At 64.3% G+C, this 14,851-nt stretch overlaps 2 protein-coding genes across 3 annotated transcripts in view; one reads left to right on the top strand and one right to left on the bottom strand.

The window, feature by feature from the left end:
• The window catches only part of CCM2 (CCM2 scaffold protein), a 38,813-nt gene extending 35,783 nt beyond the window's left edge, over positions 1-3,030 (top strand). For both annotated transcript variants that reach the window (XM_040592004.1, XM_040592005.1), the window contains exon 10: positions 2,338-3,030. In XM_040592004.1, coding sequence (XP_040447938.1) covers positions 2,338-2,618 — 281 coding nt within the window. In that variant the 3' untranslated portion in view covers positions 2,619-3,030. The remainder of the gene's footprint in view (positions 1-2,337) is intronic.
• Positions 3,031-5,354: 2,324 nt separating this feature from the next.
• NACAD (NAC alpha domain containing) lies at positions 5,355-14,120 on the bottom strand. Its single transcript, XM_040593278.1, is given in 11 exon segments — positions 5,355-5,514; positions 5,649-5,771; positions 5,858-5,989; positions 6,096-6,242; positions 6,855-6,938; positions 7,034-7,122; positions 7,215-7,442; positions 8,036-8,342; positions 8,344-11,028; positions 11,030-12,294; positions 13,868-14,120. Coding segments are annotated over 11 exon segments (5,169 nt in total). The 5' UTR covers positions 13,962-14,120; the 3' UTR covers positions 5,355-5,499.
• Positions 14,121-14,851: the final 731 nt, after the last annotated feature.

Raw genomic sequence — 14,851 nt, 5'->3', positions numbered from 1 at the left:
ATCCCAAAATGGTTTGGGCTGGGGACCTTAAAGACCGCCCAGTCCCACCCCTGCCACGCGCAGGGCCCCCTTCCCCCAGCCCCGGTGGCTCCCAGCCCCGTCCAGCCTGGCCTTGGGCACTGCCAGGGCTGGGGCACCCACAGCTGCTCTGGGCAGCCCGTGCCGGCGCCTCGCCGCCCTCACAGGGAAGGATTTCTCCCTCAGCTCTGATCTCCATCTGCCCTCTCTCAGCGCAAAGCCGTTCCCCCTTGTCCTGGCGCTGCAGGCCCTTGGGAAAAGCCCCTCCCCAGCTTCCTCGCCGGCCCCTTTGGGTGCGGGAAGGTGCTCCAGGCTCTCCAGGAGCCTTCCCTTCTCCGGGCTGAACAGCCCCAGCGCTCCCAGCCCGGCTGCACAGCAGAGGGGCTCCAGCCCTCTGGCCATCTCCGTGGCCTCCTCTGGCCCCGCTCCAACAGGTCCGTGCCCTCCTTATGCTGGGGGCCCCGGAGCTGGAGGCGGCGCTGCAGGGGGGTCTCAGCAGAGCGGGGCAGAGGGGCAGAGCCCCCTCCCTCGCCCCGCCGGCCACGCTGCTGGGGATGCAGCCCAGGGCACGGGGGGCTTTCTGGGCTGCGAGCGCACGTGGCCGGGTCGCGTCCAGCTTCTCGCCCACCAGCACCCCCAGTCCCTTTCCTCAGGGCTGCTCTCCCTCCTGACTGCACAGGGAGCCTGGTGCCCTCTCCAGCCCAGACACCAGGCTTTTCTGTGCCTCCTGGGAGCAGCTGTCCTGGCCCTTGCCCAGGTGCAGCACCTGACACCAGGTGATTCTGGCCTCAGAGGTGCCGTTCACCTGGCCACCTGTGTTCCCTGGAGCTTCACAGTCCCGGAGGGAGGGCGCATGCCCTGCCAGGGGAGCAGCACTCTTCCGTTCCCCTTCAGTAAAAGGGGGCTGGGAGTCTCAGAGGCTCTTCACGTCACTCCTGCTCAGACTCTCTGCTTTGATTTTGGCATTTATAAGCTGAAGGAGAATCAGTAACAAGAGCCTGTGGAGTTGGGGCAGGCACACGCGGGCTGGAGTGGGTGCCTGTGCTCTGGCCCCAGGCAGGCAGGGCTCCCCCAGCCCCCTTCTCTTTCCTTTGTTCTGGGAATCTCGCAGCGCAGCTGGGCGCCTCCACCAGCACAAAGGCATTTTCTTTCTGTGGTGCGCACGCAACCAGCTTGCTTTTAACATCACCGCTGCTGAAGCTGGCATGACAGCAAGGTAGCTGTGCTGGGAGGCTGACTTGATATTGCCATTGAAGAGCAGAGCCGACTTGCTTTTCCCAACCTGAGCCATCGCACTGGTGCCGTGCTCTCCTCGGGCACCCCACAATCCGTGAGAGATTGAGAAGTGAGGAGAAGCAGATCTTCTGCCCAGACTGTGCTAGAAACCTGTAAAAGTGGTTTGGTTTTTTTAAGTTTCTGAATACCCCAGGTTTTCTTCCAAGCAGTCTGGGTAGTGACTGTAGTCTTAAATCTGGAACAGACTAGAGGCAGTAGGAGGGCACCTCAGTTTTGGCCAGTAAGGACATACACCGTGGCCAGAGGAGGGAAAAGGCTGATGCTCAGCCTGGCAGCAGCTCTGTGGTTGCAGCTGGAGCACAATCAGGCCCATCTGGAGGAAAAGACATTTAAATAGCCTTAGCTTTATATATATATATAAATATTTATATATATAAAAATATAGAAACACCTCTAATTAGAAAGAGAAATGAGTTTGTTACTTAAAATCCTCAAAGGGTAATTTAGTAATAAAACAAGCAGCATGTCTAACCTGTGTCACAATGACCCTATGCTTCGCAGCAGGTGACAGCCACCCCACCAGCGATGCTGGCCCATGGTGGGATGCACAGAGGGAGACAGGAGAGATGCTCCTGCAGCTGCCCTGGCCGTGCTCCTTCGGGGGCCTGCGTCAGGGCTGGTGCTGTTAGAGCAATAAGCTCAGTAAAGCTGGGCAATATGTTTCGGTGAGGAATTAGATGATGAGCCTTTTGAGCTCAGAAAATCCCACTTTAGCAGGATTTTGTCCTCAGTGGGCAGCAGCTGCTGTTCTCAAGGGTGTAAATGGGAAATGTGGCCGTGAGCTGGGAGCCCCAGCCCCCCAAAACAGGCTCCTCCACCAAACCCTGGGTTGTTTCAGGGAGCTGGGGCACAGCGTTGCAGCTGGCCTCTGCTGGAAGGTTCAGAATCCCTGGGGAATTTCAGACAGCTGGGCAAATCCATGTGGAAATCTGTCCCCAGGTGTCTCCCCTACGTGCCTGTGCTGTACAGAACTCATGATGATGATGATAACTGTTTCCTTCTCGTGTTTCTTCCCTGATCCAGGTCTTCGCCCCTTCATCCCTGAGAAGGACAGCCAACACTTTGAGAACTTCCTGGAGACCATCGGGGTGAAGGATGGCCGGGGCATCATCACAGACAGTTTCGGGAGGTACAGGCGGACGCTGAGCACTACCTCCAATTCCACCACCAACGGCAACGGCGCTGCCGGCAGCTCTGATGACCAGTCTGTCCCTTCGGAGGAGGATGAGTGGGACCGAATGATCTCACACATCAGCAACGACATCGAGGCCCTGGGGTGCAGCATGGACCGCGATTCCTCCTGAGAGCAAGCTGGGGGAGAACGGCCCCGGCAGCTCCCCACCCGGGGGGGCTCACTCTGGCACCCTCCCAGAGAGACCCCGCAGCAGTGACCATCGCTCTGGAAGAGGTTTTGGGGCTAGATCAGGATGTAATTACTCTCCCATCCTCGTTAACGGCTCCAAGTGGCTGTTGGCCGGCGGCCAGTGCCCTCTCGCCAGGCTGGCACGCTGCAGCAGAGGACCCCAGGGCAGGAGCCTGGCCTGCAGCTGCCTCTGGTTTGGTTTTGCCAGTGCAGCGGGGAGACAAGTCGGCTACAACCCTCTGCCTGGTTTACAGTTTTGCACATGGTATCCCTGTTGTAACTGCTCTCTTCCTCCTCTTCTTCTTCCTCCCCCTGTTTTTGAATGAAGTTTACCACAATGTGAATTATTTAAACCTATTGTTGATGTTGTCGAAGCATTTCGGCTCCAGACTCGCAGGAGAAACTGCCGATGGTGGTGGCGGCCGCCGGCTGCACCGTGAGCTTTTTGCTTACACTGCTGCAGCCTGGCCCGCAAACCCCATCCCCCCGGCTTTGCTCAGGAATAACGGGGGGCCCCAGGGAGGCACAGGGGTGCACAGCCCATGTGTTACCCACCACTGGGCTTGTTCTTGGCCCCCCAACACCAGGCAGGCAGCTGCTGGTGCCTGCCAGGGCGTCACCTTCCTGCCAAGCACAAGGACTTGCTCCACGCACACCTGCCCCCCCCCCCCCCCCCAAAGTCTGGGAGACCCCATGGTCCTCCCTGGCACCTGGTCTGGGGTTCGTGGTGCTGGTGGGATGTCATGGGGCGGCTGCTGGGGCTCCCTGGGGACCGCGCTGTCCCTGGGGGCCCCCACCTGGACAGGACAGCTGATCCAGGACCCGCTGTCAGAAATTTCATGGGGGGGCCACAAGTTGTGCTGTACATGTTGTATATATTTTACATACCGTTATAAATACACACTTATTTTTTTAATCTGTATCCCCTGCCAGAGGAGCACTCCCATGCAGAGGGAGATGCTGTTTGCGGAGGGAGGGGGGCATCTGAGAGAAGGGTCTGGGGGGGTCCCCAGTTATCCTGGTGCCACAGCCAGGCAAAGGGTGGGGCTGGAGAAGGGATGGGACAGCCGTGGCAGCACCCAGGGGTCTGCTGATGTCTCTGGCACCCATGAGTGGCTTTGGCCAGGTCCTTTGTGCAGGTGCCAGCTGTTGGAACCAGGGAGGGGGCTGGCTGGCCCCAGTGGCTCAGCAGTCTGGGGGGGTCCGGCCTCCTCCTGTGCATTCCTCTGCTCCTTGTCCCCAAAGCCCCCCCAGTGCCTTCAACCCTGGCTCTCCCTGCGCAACCTCCCTGGGGCCGCACTCCAGCCCCCTTACTCCCTGCCAGCAACTCCCCACTTCACCATTACCCTTACTGGTGTCTCCTCGCTGCCATCCTGTCTGTCCAGCCCAGGCAGAGAGCAGCCTTCATCCCTCCATCCTCTCCCTCCCCAGCCCTGCTGCTCCAGCTATTTCTTACCTGCCTTCCCGGGATCGCAGCCGCCAGCCCTCGGTACGATCCAGCCCGCAGCTGCCATCCCATTTCACCTGATTTCAGCTGGGGGGGTCTTTAAGGACCCCCAGGACTTTAAGGGGGGCACACTGTCAAGGCACCCCGGTGCCAGGGACAGGGCTGGGACACAGCCTGTGCATCCTCCAACAGACAGCCCTTCCCTTCCTTTTTCGAGGCTGATAAATTCCAGAGCAGGAAAGAGGCAGGGGACGTCCCAAAGGGGGTCCCCCAGCAACTGAAGGAAGAGATCTGGCCAGGACACATCCATCCAGGAGAGCATCTTCCCTAGGAACAAACCTGGACGGAGCAGCTCGCGGTTTCCTCCTCCCGGCACGCGTTTTGGCTGCAGGAGGGGGAAGATGAGGGTCCTGGCTCTGTCCCCCAGCTCCAGTGTCCCTGGGACTCAGGGACCAGGATTTTTTCCTTCTTCCGCCCAGCACAGAACTGGGGGAGCTTTAGTGCCTTTTTATGATTTACAGATTAAAAAATTGCACATGTGGCTGCTCAAGTCATTAAAGACTTAAGGAAATTTGGAATTAAAAGAAAAGCCCTATTTTTGACACAATTGTATACGGAGAACTATAAAACAAGCTGTAACAGCTCGCGGTGGTTTGGTTTTTTGTTTGTTTGGGGTTTTTTTTTGTTGTTGTTTTCATATAGTTCAGTGGGAAATGGGACTTAACTCTGGAAATAACCCTGCGCTGCGGCACTCTGGGAGCGAGTGGACAGCAGCTGCCACCGGGGCTCTGCCGCCAGCGTTCCCGGCACCAGCAGGGGTGGTGGATGGATGGATGTACGTACGTGTCTGCCTTCTGTACGGGGTATTTGTTACCGGTAAATATAATTCTGCACCCAACCGTGGTTTGTCTCATTGCTTAAGGCCTCGCTCACCTCCCTTGGCCCTTGCCAAAGCCCGGCTTCCTTAAGCACCTCTGAATTAGCAACGGGGGGCAAAGCTCTGATGCCTTCCGGAGCGTCCTGGCCTCTACCACCCCATCCGGTGCCACCACAGGGGGCTCCCAGAGCTGTCCCACCGCATTGGCCTCTCCACAGCCATCACCCCATCCTGCTGCTGGGAACCAGGGTGCCCCAGGTCCGCCCCCCGAGCACCCCCAGGGACCAGACCCCCAGCACCACGGGGCGGCCCAGCTCCCTCCCCCCCCCAAATCACCACGCTGGGAGGCGGCATGCGATCCAAGTGATACATGAGGCCGTTTATTGAGCGTTACAGACTCAGAGGAGGATGCGGGGGGCTGAAGGAAGGATGGTGGGGGCTGGGGGTGGGGGGGGAGTAACTGTGCATCTATACAGGGGACCGGGACACCCCCGGCTGCTACATGGTCAGCTCCTGCGGGAGAGAGGGAGAGCAGAGCGTCACAGACCCCTGCAGCACCCCCAGTTCACGCTGGGACAAGCAGCAGACACCACACCACACACCCCGATTTGTAACCCCCCCTCCCCCCCCCCAGCCCAGCCACTCACCATGATGGCGTTGACAATGTCGTTGTTGTTGTGCCGAAGTGCCCGCACGGCTTTGGGGCGCGAGACGTTGGCCTGGGCCATCACCAGCTCAATGTCCCTCACCTCCAGCCCTGTCTCATCCACCTGCATTGAGGGGACAGCACTGTCACCCCCCCAATGTCCCTGGGACATGCAGGAGGGGTCCCTCCGCCCCCCTCCCCAGCACCCACCTCCTCCTCCTCCTCGCTCTCCTCCTTGATGGTGAGAGTTGGGGCCGTCTCCGTGATGAGGGGCGAGTGCTCCATCGGCACCTTGAACTTCTCCGCTGCTGCCTTGTGCACTTGCTGTGACAGGTCCTCGATCTGCAGCAGGGTGGCAGAGGGGCACAGGGTCACCCACCTGTCCCCACAGGCCACCAGCCCCAAGGATGGGACCCCCCCTGACCCCTTAGTCCCCCCCCCCCCTCACCTTGGCTTCCCCAAAGACGATGTAGATGTCGGATGCGGGGCTCTTGAAGACATCGGGTTTGGTGATGACGAAGAGGATGTTCTTGGACTTGCGGATGGTGATGCGGGTGACACCATGGATCTGCCGCAGCCCTAGCTTGGACATGGCCTGGGGAGGGGGGACACACACAGGGGTCACCCTGTGCCCCCCCCCCCCAGCACCACCACACCCAGAGCAACCAAGGAGCTGCCCCATCCCCCCAGCAACACCCCAGAGCCCTGGGACAACGGTGAAAGCAGGGATGTGGGGCAATGCTGGGCCCCCACCCAGGATGGGGAGCCCCCCCCCCCAGAGTGGGGGGAAGCCCCACAACACCCCCCCAACTGCCCCTGCCTGGGGTAATCCCCCCCCAGCCCATCTTACTCCCTCAAACCCTGATATGGGACAGGGACCCCAGTGTCATGGGGGACCCCCAGACACAGCCAGGGGGTGGGACCCCAGTACTACAGGGGATGCCCGAGCCCATCCAGGGGTTCCCAGCCCCTCTTGGGGACAAAGATGGGGACCTCAGTGCCATGGGGGACCCTCACCCAGAGGCCCCCAGCCCCAACCCAGGGACCAAGATGGGGACCCCAGTGCCATGGGGGACCCCCTCATCCACCCAAGGTCCAGGATGAGGAAACCCCAATCGCATGTGGGGACTGGGGTGGGGACACCAGTGCCACGGGGGACAGCCAGCACCCCAGGGACCCCCAGCCCCACCCTCGGGCCCTGTCCCACCTTCCTAGCCTTCTTCTCACTCCGGCTCTGCTTCGCCTTGCTGACGGTCTCCTCCCCGGTGCCCAGTGAGTGGGTGAGCTGTGCCTGCCAGGGATGGGTGGGTGAGGGCAGCCCCTGACCCACCACTCAGTGGGGGGTCCCCACTGCCCCCAGCTCCCTCAGACCCCCCCCACACACACCTGGGTCTGGGCCGGCGGTGGCTCCGAGCCCTCAGGCTCCTCCAGCTCAGGGATGGACTCATCGTTGCTCTCTGACTCATTACATGACCCTGGGGCCAAGCAGAGGGGTGGGATGGAGCTGGGTGCCCCTCTAGCCACCCCCAAAATATGGGGGGAACCCCTTAGGGCCCCCCCTTCTTACCTTTATGGTTGGCCTCGCAGCGGTGGGGGGCCGGGGGCTGCTTGTCCTGGCGCAGGGCGATGCCGGCGGCTTCCCGCAGGCGCTGGATCTCGGGGCAGGGGTAGGGGGTCTCCGCCTCACTCGAGGAGCTCGACTCCGACTGCAGGGACCCCCGGGGGGGCCCCCGGCTGCCCATCCCCACCTGCCTGCCTCGGGCCTCCTTCTCCTTGCGTGGGGAGGGCTGGGGGGCTGCAGGGGGGCTGGGTTGGTGGTGCGCCCGCCCCCCCAAATTCCCCTATGTGTGTCTGAACCCATCCTGCTCATACCACCGCCCACCTGGGGACACCCCAAAGGGGACCCCCAGCACCCAGCGATCCCACCCTGGTCCCACATAACACCCCATAGCAGGGGGGGCCTGAGCTGCTGGTGCCCCCCAAAATCCCCTATGTGGGGTTGAACCCAGCTTGCTTGTCCCTGTCACCCACCCGGGGACTCTCAAAGAGGACCCCCAGCATCCCACCATGGAGGATGCCCACCCCAGCCCCACTCAACACCCCACAGCAGCAAGGGATGGCTGCAGGAGCTAAGGGGGGCTGGGGGGTGCCAAGCTGGTGGTGCCCCTCCGCCTCCCAGAACCCCCTCCATGGTGTTGAACTCAGCCTGCTCACTCCACCTCCCCCCCGGGACCCCCAAGGGGGACCCTCAGCACCCCAACATGTGTGAGAACCACCCCATCACCCACCCTGGGACCCCCAAAGGGAGCCCCCAAGCACCCCACCGTGGATGATGGCCACCCCAGCCCCACAGCAATGGGTGGGTAGGTGTCAGGGGGGGTCTCTTACCCTCGAGGTGCTTCCTGGAGGGTGGCAAGACGGACGGGCGCTCCTCGCCGGCGGGGAGCCCTGAGGTGTCCTGGGGGCCGCGGGCCAGATCCGGGCACGGTGACGGTGGCGCGGCGGCAGGAGGAGGCACTTGGCTGAGTTCGGGGAGCAGAGGGGAGGGGGCCCACGGTGGGCTGGGGGGCTCTGGGGGGGCTTCTTCCCTGACTGGCTCTGGGGGGGGCTCTGGCTGAGCATCCCCCCTTTCACCGGCACCCAGAGCGGGCTGGGGGCTGGATTCAACCCCCACCATCACCTCCTCTTCCTCCTGCTGCTGGGGGGGTGCCGGGGGCTCGCTGGGGGGGGGCGTCCGCCCCCAGGACTTTGGCATCGGTGTCCCCAGCAGTCTGGCCCAGGGGCTCATCACCCAGCTGGGGGGTGGGGGGCTCATGGGGGGGCAGGGGCTCCTCCCTCCCCCCATCACTGGGGGGGCCCTCCAGGGGCTCTGCTGGGAACTCGGGGGGCTCCGGGGCCCTGGGGAGGAGGCGAGGGGCTGGCAGGTCCCCAAAGGAGCCCTGTAACATGGCGGTGACCCGCTGCTGGTCCTCCCGGCGCTGCCAGGCCGCCCCGCTCTCTGAAAAGGCACCGGGTGGTTGGAGCAGTTCAAGGGGGGCCGGGGGGACCCCCACGTACACCTCCCGCTCTGAAGCGGTGAAAACCAAGGGGGGGATGGTGGGGGGTGAGGGGGTCAGGCAGAGGGCCAGGCAGCGACGGGCAGCATCCTCATCCTCCTCGGATGGGGGTCTGGGGGGCACAGCCGCCTCCCCCGCGCTGTCCTCAGGTGCGGTGAAGAAGCTGGAGTCTGTGCGGGAGCGGGACGTCTCCAGCAGCTCCGGGGAGGACTCCTCTGAGGAGGCGGTGGTGGCATCCCACTCCTCCGGGACTTCACCCATATCCCCAGGGATGTGCACCATCATCCCCTGCACTGCAGGGCACACCATCACTGGTGGCTCCAGGGACTCACTGGCCGAGGTGGTCCCATCCTCCGGCTCCTCATTGGCAGCACTGGGGGACATGTCCTGTGGAGGTGGGGATGGGGCCATGATGCCATCTGGCAGGCTGGGTGTCACCGATGGCACCAGGTCGGCGGCTGCAGCATCCAGCTCATCAGGTGTCACCAATGGCACCAGGTCGGTGGCTGCAGCATCTGGTGGGCTGGGTGTCACCAGGCCAGTGGCTGTAGTGTCCAGCTCATTAGATGTCACCAATGGCACCAGGTCGGTGGCTGCAGCATCTGGCAGGCTGGGCATCACTGATGGCATCAGGTTGGTGGCCACAGCATCTGGTTCCTCTGGTGGGCAGGGCATCACTGACAGCACCAAGTCAGTGGCTGCAGTGTCTGGCTCATCTGGCTGGCTGGGTGTCACCGATGGCACCAGGCCAGGGACGGTGGCTGCAGTGTGCAGCTCATCTGGTGAGTTGGGCATCATCAATGCTTCCACATCTGTGGCCATGGTGTCTGGCTCATGCAGGGGGCTGGATGTCACCAATGGCACCAGGTCAGTGGCCACAGTGTCTGGCTCATCCAACAGGCTGGACGTCACCAATGGTGCCAGGTCGGTGGCTGCGGTGTCTGGCTCCTCTGGTGGGCTGGACATCACTGGTGGTACCAGGTCAGTGGCTGCGGTGTCTGGCTCCTCTGGTGGGCTGGACATTACTGGTGGTACCAGGTCAGTGGCCACGGTGTCTGGCTCCTCTGGTGGGCTGGACATCACTGGTGGTACCAGGTCGGTGGCTGCAGTGTCTGGCTCCTCTGGTGGGCTGGACATCACTGGTGGTACCAGGTCGGTGGCCACGGCGTCTGGCTCATGCAGGGGGCTGGATGTCACCAATGGCACCAGGTCAGTGGCCACAGTGTCTGGCTCATCCAACAGGCTGGACATCACCAATGGTGCCAGGTTGGTGGCTGCGGTGTCTGGCTCATCTGGTGGGCTGGACATCACTGGTGGTACCAGGTCAGCGGCCACGGTGTCCGGCTCATCTGGCACACTGGATGCCACCAACTGTGCTAGATCAGTGGCCACGGTGTCCGGCTCATCTGGCACACCAGGTGTCACCAATGGTGCTAGATCAGTGGCCACGGTGTCCGGCTCATCTGGCACACCAGGTGTCACCAATGGTGCCAGGTCAGTGGCCACGGTGTCTGGCTCATCTGGCACACCAGGTGTCACCAACGGTGCCAGGTCAGTGGCCACGGTGTCTGGCTCATCTGGCACACCAGGTGTCACCAACGGTGCCAGGTCAGTGGCCACGGTGTCTGGCTCATCTGGTGGGCTGGACATCAAAGGTGCCAGGTTGGCAGCCACAGCATCCAGCTCGTCCAGCGGTGTGGACATCACTGATGGTGCCAGGTCGGTGGTCACAGTGTCTGGCTCCTCTGGTGGGCTGGATGTCACTGATGGTGCCAGGTCAGCGGCTGTGGTGTCTGGCTCACCTGGTGGGCTGGGCGTCACCGATGGTGCCAGGTTGGTGGCTGCAGTGTCCAGCTCATCGTGGCCATCAGCGGCTGCCAGCTCAGTGCTCCCCACTCTCACAGTGCCAAGTTCACTGTCACTGTCACCATCACTCCCATGGCCGCCCTGGGGCTCCCCGTTGGCTGGCACCATGGTGACATCCCCCAGGCTGTCAGTCTGAGGGTCCCAGGGCTCCCCGGAGCAGAGGCTGGGGGGCTGCAGGATGCTGCTGCTCACTGCTGGCCCCTCTCCCAGCACTGCCGCGTTGGAATCATCCCTCAGCACCAGCTCCTCCTCAGCACCTGGCATCACCTCCGGCTCCTCCGGGAGCTGGGGGGGCTCCAGCAGGGGACAGCCCCCCAAGACAGCATCTGGCTCCCACAGGACATCAGGCTCCAGGGCTGAGACCTCCTCCAGCTCCAAGGAGGAAGAGGAGGATGTGAGGAAGGTCTCGCCATCTGGCTCCACGCTGCCTTCTCTGGAGTGTGCTGGGGGGGGTCCCAGCACCATCCTGCTCCAGCATCCCCAGCTCCATCCCCTCCGCACTGGCACCCTCCACAGCAGGCACTGGCTCCTGGGCATGGCGATGCTGGGGGGACCCCCCTGGCGAGGGGGGGACAGCCAGGTCCATCCCGGCATGAAGGTGGAGCTCGATGCCACCGTCCCCCGAGGCCGCGGCACCAGGGGGAGCAGTGCTGGTACCGGGGGGCCCCCCCTCAGCCCCCAGGGCATGGCGCTCGGTGCCGTACAGCCGCTCGTCCTCCTCGCCGTCGTAAGCAGCCGAGTCAGAGGAGGCGGAGGTGTCGTCGTGGAAGGCGAAGGACTCGTCCACCCCCTCAGTGATGGAGGTCTCGGACAGCGAGTGCAGGAAGGAGGCCGAAGTGCTGCCACCTTCCTCCTCCTCTTCCTCCTCATCCTCCTCCTCGCCGGAGAGGGGCAGGGGGGCCGTGCCGGCGGGCAGCGGGGTGATCTCCACCGCTTCGGCCTGGAAAAGCAGGCTGCCGCGGAAGGGCAGCAGCGCCGCCGGGATCAGACCTGCGCCCCCTGACAGCTCCCACTCCTCATCCTCCTCTTCCTCCTCCAGTGTCTGCCCATCATCATCATCTTCATCCCCCGGCGGGGCAAAGGGTCCGTCTTCCTCCTCTTCGTCATCATCCTCTGGAGAGGGCGGGGTGAAGGCGGGAGGATGCTCCAGGCAGGGCAGCACCACCAAGTCTTCGGCCTCAGCCTCCTCAGCCTCAGCCGCCGCCATGGCTTCGGCCTCTGCCACCAGGTTGGGGGAGCAGGACGGGGAGGTGCTGGCCGTGCCCGAGCTGCCCCAGCTGCCCCCCTCGGCCGTCATGTAGGAGCCGGAGGGAGAGGTGGGGGGGGAGCAGAGACCCTCACTCTCCCCATCCGTCTGCTCCTCGGGGGGAGGCTGCAGCAGCCGGGACCCCGTGACGCGGATGGGGGTGGATGGGGCTGTGAAGAAGAGGTCGGGGTCCAGGGCGGTGTGGGGTCTGCCCTGGGGGGGCTCTTTGGTGGGAGCAGGGAAGGGGCAAGGCACAGCAGGCGGGGGTGGCCCCCCCAGCAGCTCAGGGGCTGTGGGGGAGCGTGTCTCCTCGCCCATGACAATGCGGGTGTCCAGGGGGTCTGCGGGCAGTGGGGGGCAGCAGGTCTCGTCGGGGGGCACAGCAGCAGGGGGCCCAGGGTCGCAGCTGGCCCCCTCGGGCTGTGGGCGAGCCTCCTCCTTGGCAGGCATCGTTGGGGGGCCCGTGGCCGGCAGAGGGGCTGTGGAGAGAGGGGAGACCCCCCCTTCAGTACCATGCCCCCCCCCAGGGTCAGAGAGAGAGCGCAGGAATAGGGAGGGGACAGCCAGGGTGCTGCTATGGAGGGGCACCCAGCCAGGCTGGTGGCCCTACCCCACCCGGGGGGGGGGGGGGGGGAAGGGCCCAGAACAGGGTGCCCCCCCACCCAGAGCACCTAGGAGGAGCACCTACAGGGCTTGATGATGCCGGGGATGACTTGGGGGGAGGGGGAGAACTGGCTACCCCCACCCAAAGCAAAACACTAGGGACCAGCCACAGGGTTCAGTGACACCAAGAGGTGACTCTGGGGGTGGGGGGGGCACCGCAACAGCCCACCCCCTCCCTCGGGGCACAAAGCTATAGCTGCACTACAGGGGGCTCAGACCGAGATAGCCCTAAGCAACAGGGGGACCCCACATCCCCCCCTCGCAGCATCACCCCACACTCACCCATGCACTGGGTTTGCAGGTGCTCGGTCCCTCATCGCTCAGGTGTGAGCAACACAGCACCCCCACCCCACCCCCCCCAAAGGCTCCCCAGAACCCCCCAACTCACTCCCCACACTACCTGAGACCCCCAGGGGCAAATCCATGGGGCAGAAGCAACCAGGACGAAGCCCCCAACCCAACAGAAGCCTATGGCCCCCCCGGGGACTTTATATAGGGGTGAGGGGGCGGGGCAGGGCCGCGGGGGCTGCTGGAAAGGGGGCGGGGCCTCACCTGGGCATTTAGCGGGCAGCCCCCTGCCCCGGGGCACGTGCGAGCAGAGAGGGTACCCCCTCCCCCGGGCTTTTTCATTCCTGGGGGTGCTTAAGGGGTTAATTTGGGGGATGTGTTGCCTACGGTGTCCCTCAGGCTGTGTCTCCCCAAAGTGTCGCCGGCGGGTTGGCTCCCCCCTACGCTGAGGGGGCCGGGGTCCCCTTAGCCCTGCCCCTCCCCACCGCTACCTGGCCAGACCCCCCGCAGTTGGGGGGGGGTGGTGTTAAGGCCCCTGCACCCCCCCCGGCTGCCCCGGGCACGGGGGAGCCCTCACCCCCCCTTGCACAAACCAGCCCCTTTGTGGGCTGAGCCCCCACATCCCCCCCAAGCCGTTGGGGGGAAACTGAGGCACGCGGGGGGGTGTGTGACAACAGGAGCCCCCCGCCTCCTCCCCGCTGTCCCCGGGGCCGCGCGTGCGGGGTGACCTTGGGCCGCGGCTCCGCGCCGCCCGTGCCTCAGTTTCCCCGCCCGGTGCTCCCCGGGGGGGTGGGATGGGGTTGAGTGGGGGGCTCAGCCTCTGCCTCCCCTGCTTCTGCTGAGGCCTCCCGGTGGGTGCGTGTGTGTGGGGGGGGGGGGGACAGCCTAAGGCTGGTCATTGCTGAACGGGGGGGGTCCCCACAGTCACCTCCCGGGGTGGTACCGGGGGCGCTGGCTGTGGCCGGTCCCACATCCTCCCGTCCCGCACCCCCCGTCCTCCATCGCCGCATCCTCCCGTCCCGCACCCCCCGTCCTCCATCGCCGCATCCCTCCGTCCCGCATCCCTCCGTCTTCCATTCCCACATCCCCGCCCCGCCTCACCTGCCGCCGCGCCCTGCGGGCCGCTCCCGCCGCTCCCGCTCCCGCTGCCGGCGGCGCCCCGCGGCCGCTGCGCTCTCACCGCCTCCCCGGGCATGGCGGGGCCGGGCCGCGGGGCCGCTGCCGCCGCGCTGGGGCTGGCGCTGGGGCTGGCGCTGGGCGAGGGCGGCTGCGCCGGCGGGAGCGGAGCATTAGCGGGGCTGCGGGGGGGCCGCCGGGATCAGCCCCGTCATCCCAGATGATGTCAGCAGGTTTTTTTTTTCAGGGTTTTTTTTTCCCTCCCTCCCCCCCCCCCCGCCTTTTTTTTCTGATTTTTTTTTTTATTATTTCCCCCCCCCCCTCGGCAGGGAGAAAGCGGGGTGTGTGCCAGGCACTGCGGCGGTGGGAGGGGAGGGGAGGGCCCGCGGGCCCACCCACCCCGCCGCTGCTTGCATCAGCTCCGCCGGGGGGGGGCCCGGCCTCAGTTTCCCCAGCTGGGCTGGGATTGATAAGAAAGAGGATGGAGCCGGGATTCTATCCATTCCCGCCCCCCCCAAAAAAACCAAAAAAAACCCAAAAAGCAAAAAAAAATGGGTGCTGAGGACCCAGTGGCACCCTGGGTGTGACTGCTGGGGGGGCAGTGGGCAGAGCCCTCCTGAAGCTGCCGGTGGTGATGCCACATATATGGGGGGGGACCGTGGTGCCCCCACCCTGCGCGTCCCCAGGGCATCGCCCGGGTACCGCTGAGGAGGCAGGATGGGTACCTCCGCTGTCGCCATGGGAACGGCCCTTCTCTCGTCTCCGTGGTGAGGATGGGGATGGTTTGCTGGCAACGGGGGTGTCTGTGTGTGTGTGTGTGATACCCGGTACCCCGTTCTGAGGTTGGCGGTGGGGAGACCCCGGCTGGCTGGAGCTGGTACCCCCCGGCTCATCCCGCTGCCTGCACACACCCCCCCAAAGGATGCTGGAGGGGGAAACTGAGGCACGGCGCTGGCGCCTGCCGCCGGG

The sequence above is a fragment of the Falco naumanni genome, chromosome 4 (genome assembly GCF_017639655.2).
Source record: "Falco naumanni isolate bFalNau1 chromosome 4, bFalNau1.pat, whole genome shotgun sequence".
In the NCBI taxonomy this organism is placed as follows: Eukaryota; Metazoa; Chordata; class Aves; order Falconiformes; family Falconidae; genus Falco; species Falco naumanni.
This window is presented reverse-complemented; position numbering and strand designations above follow the sequence as displayed.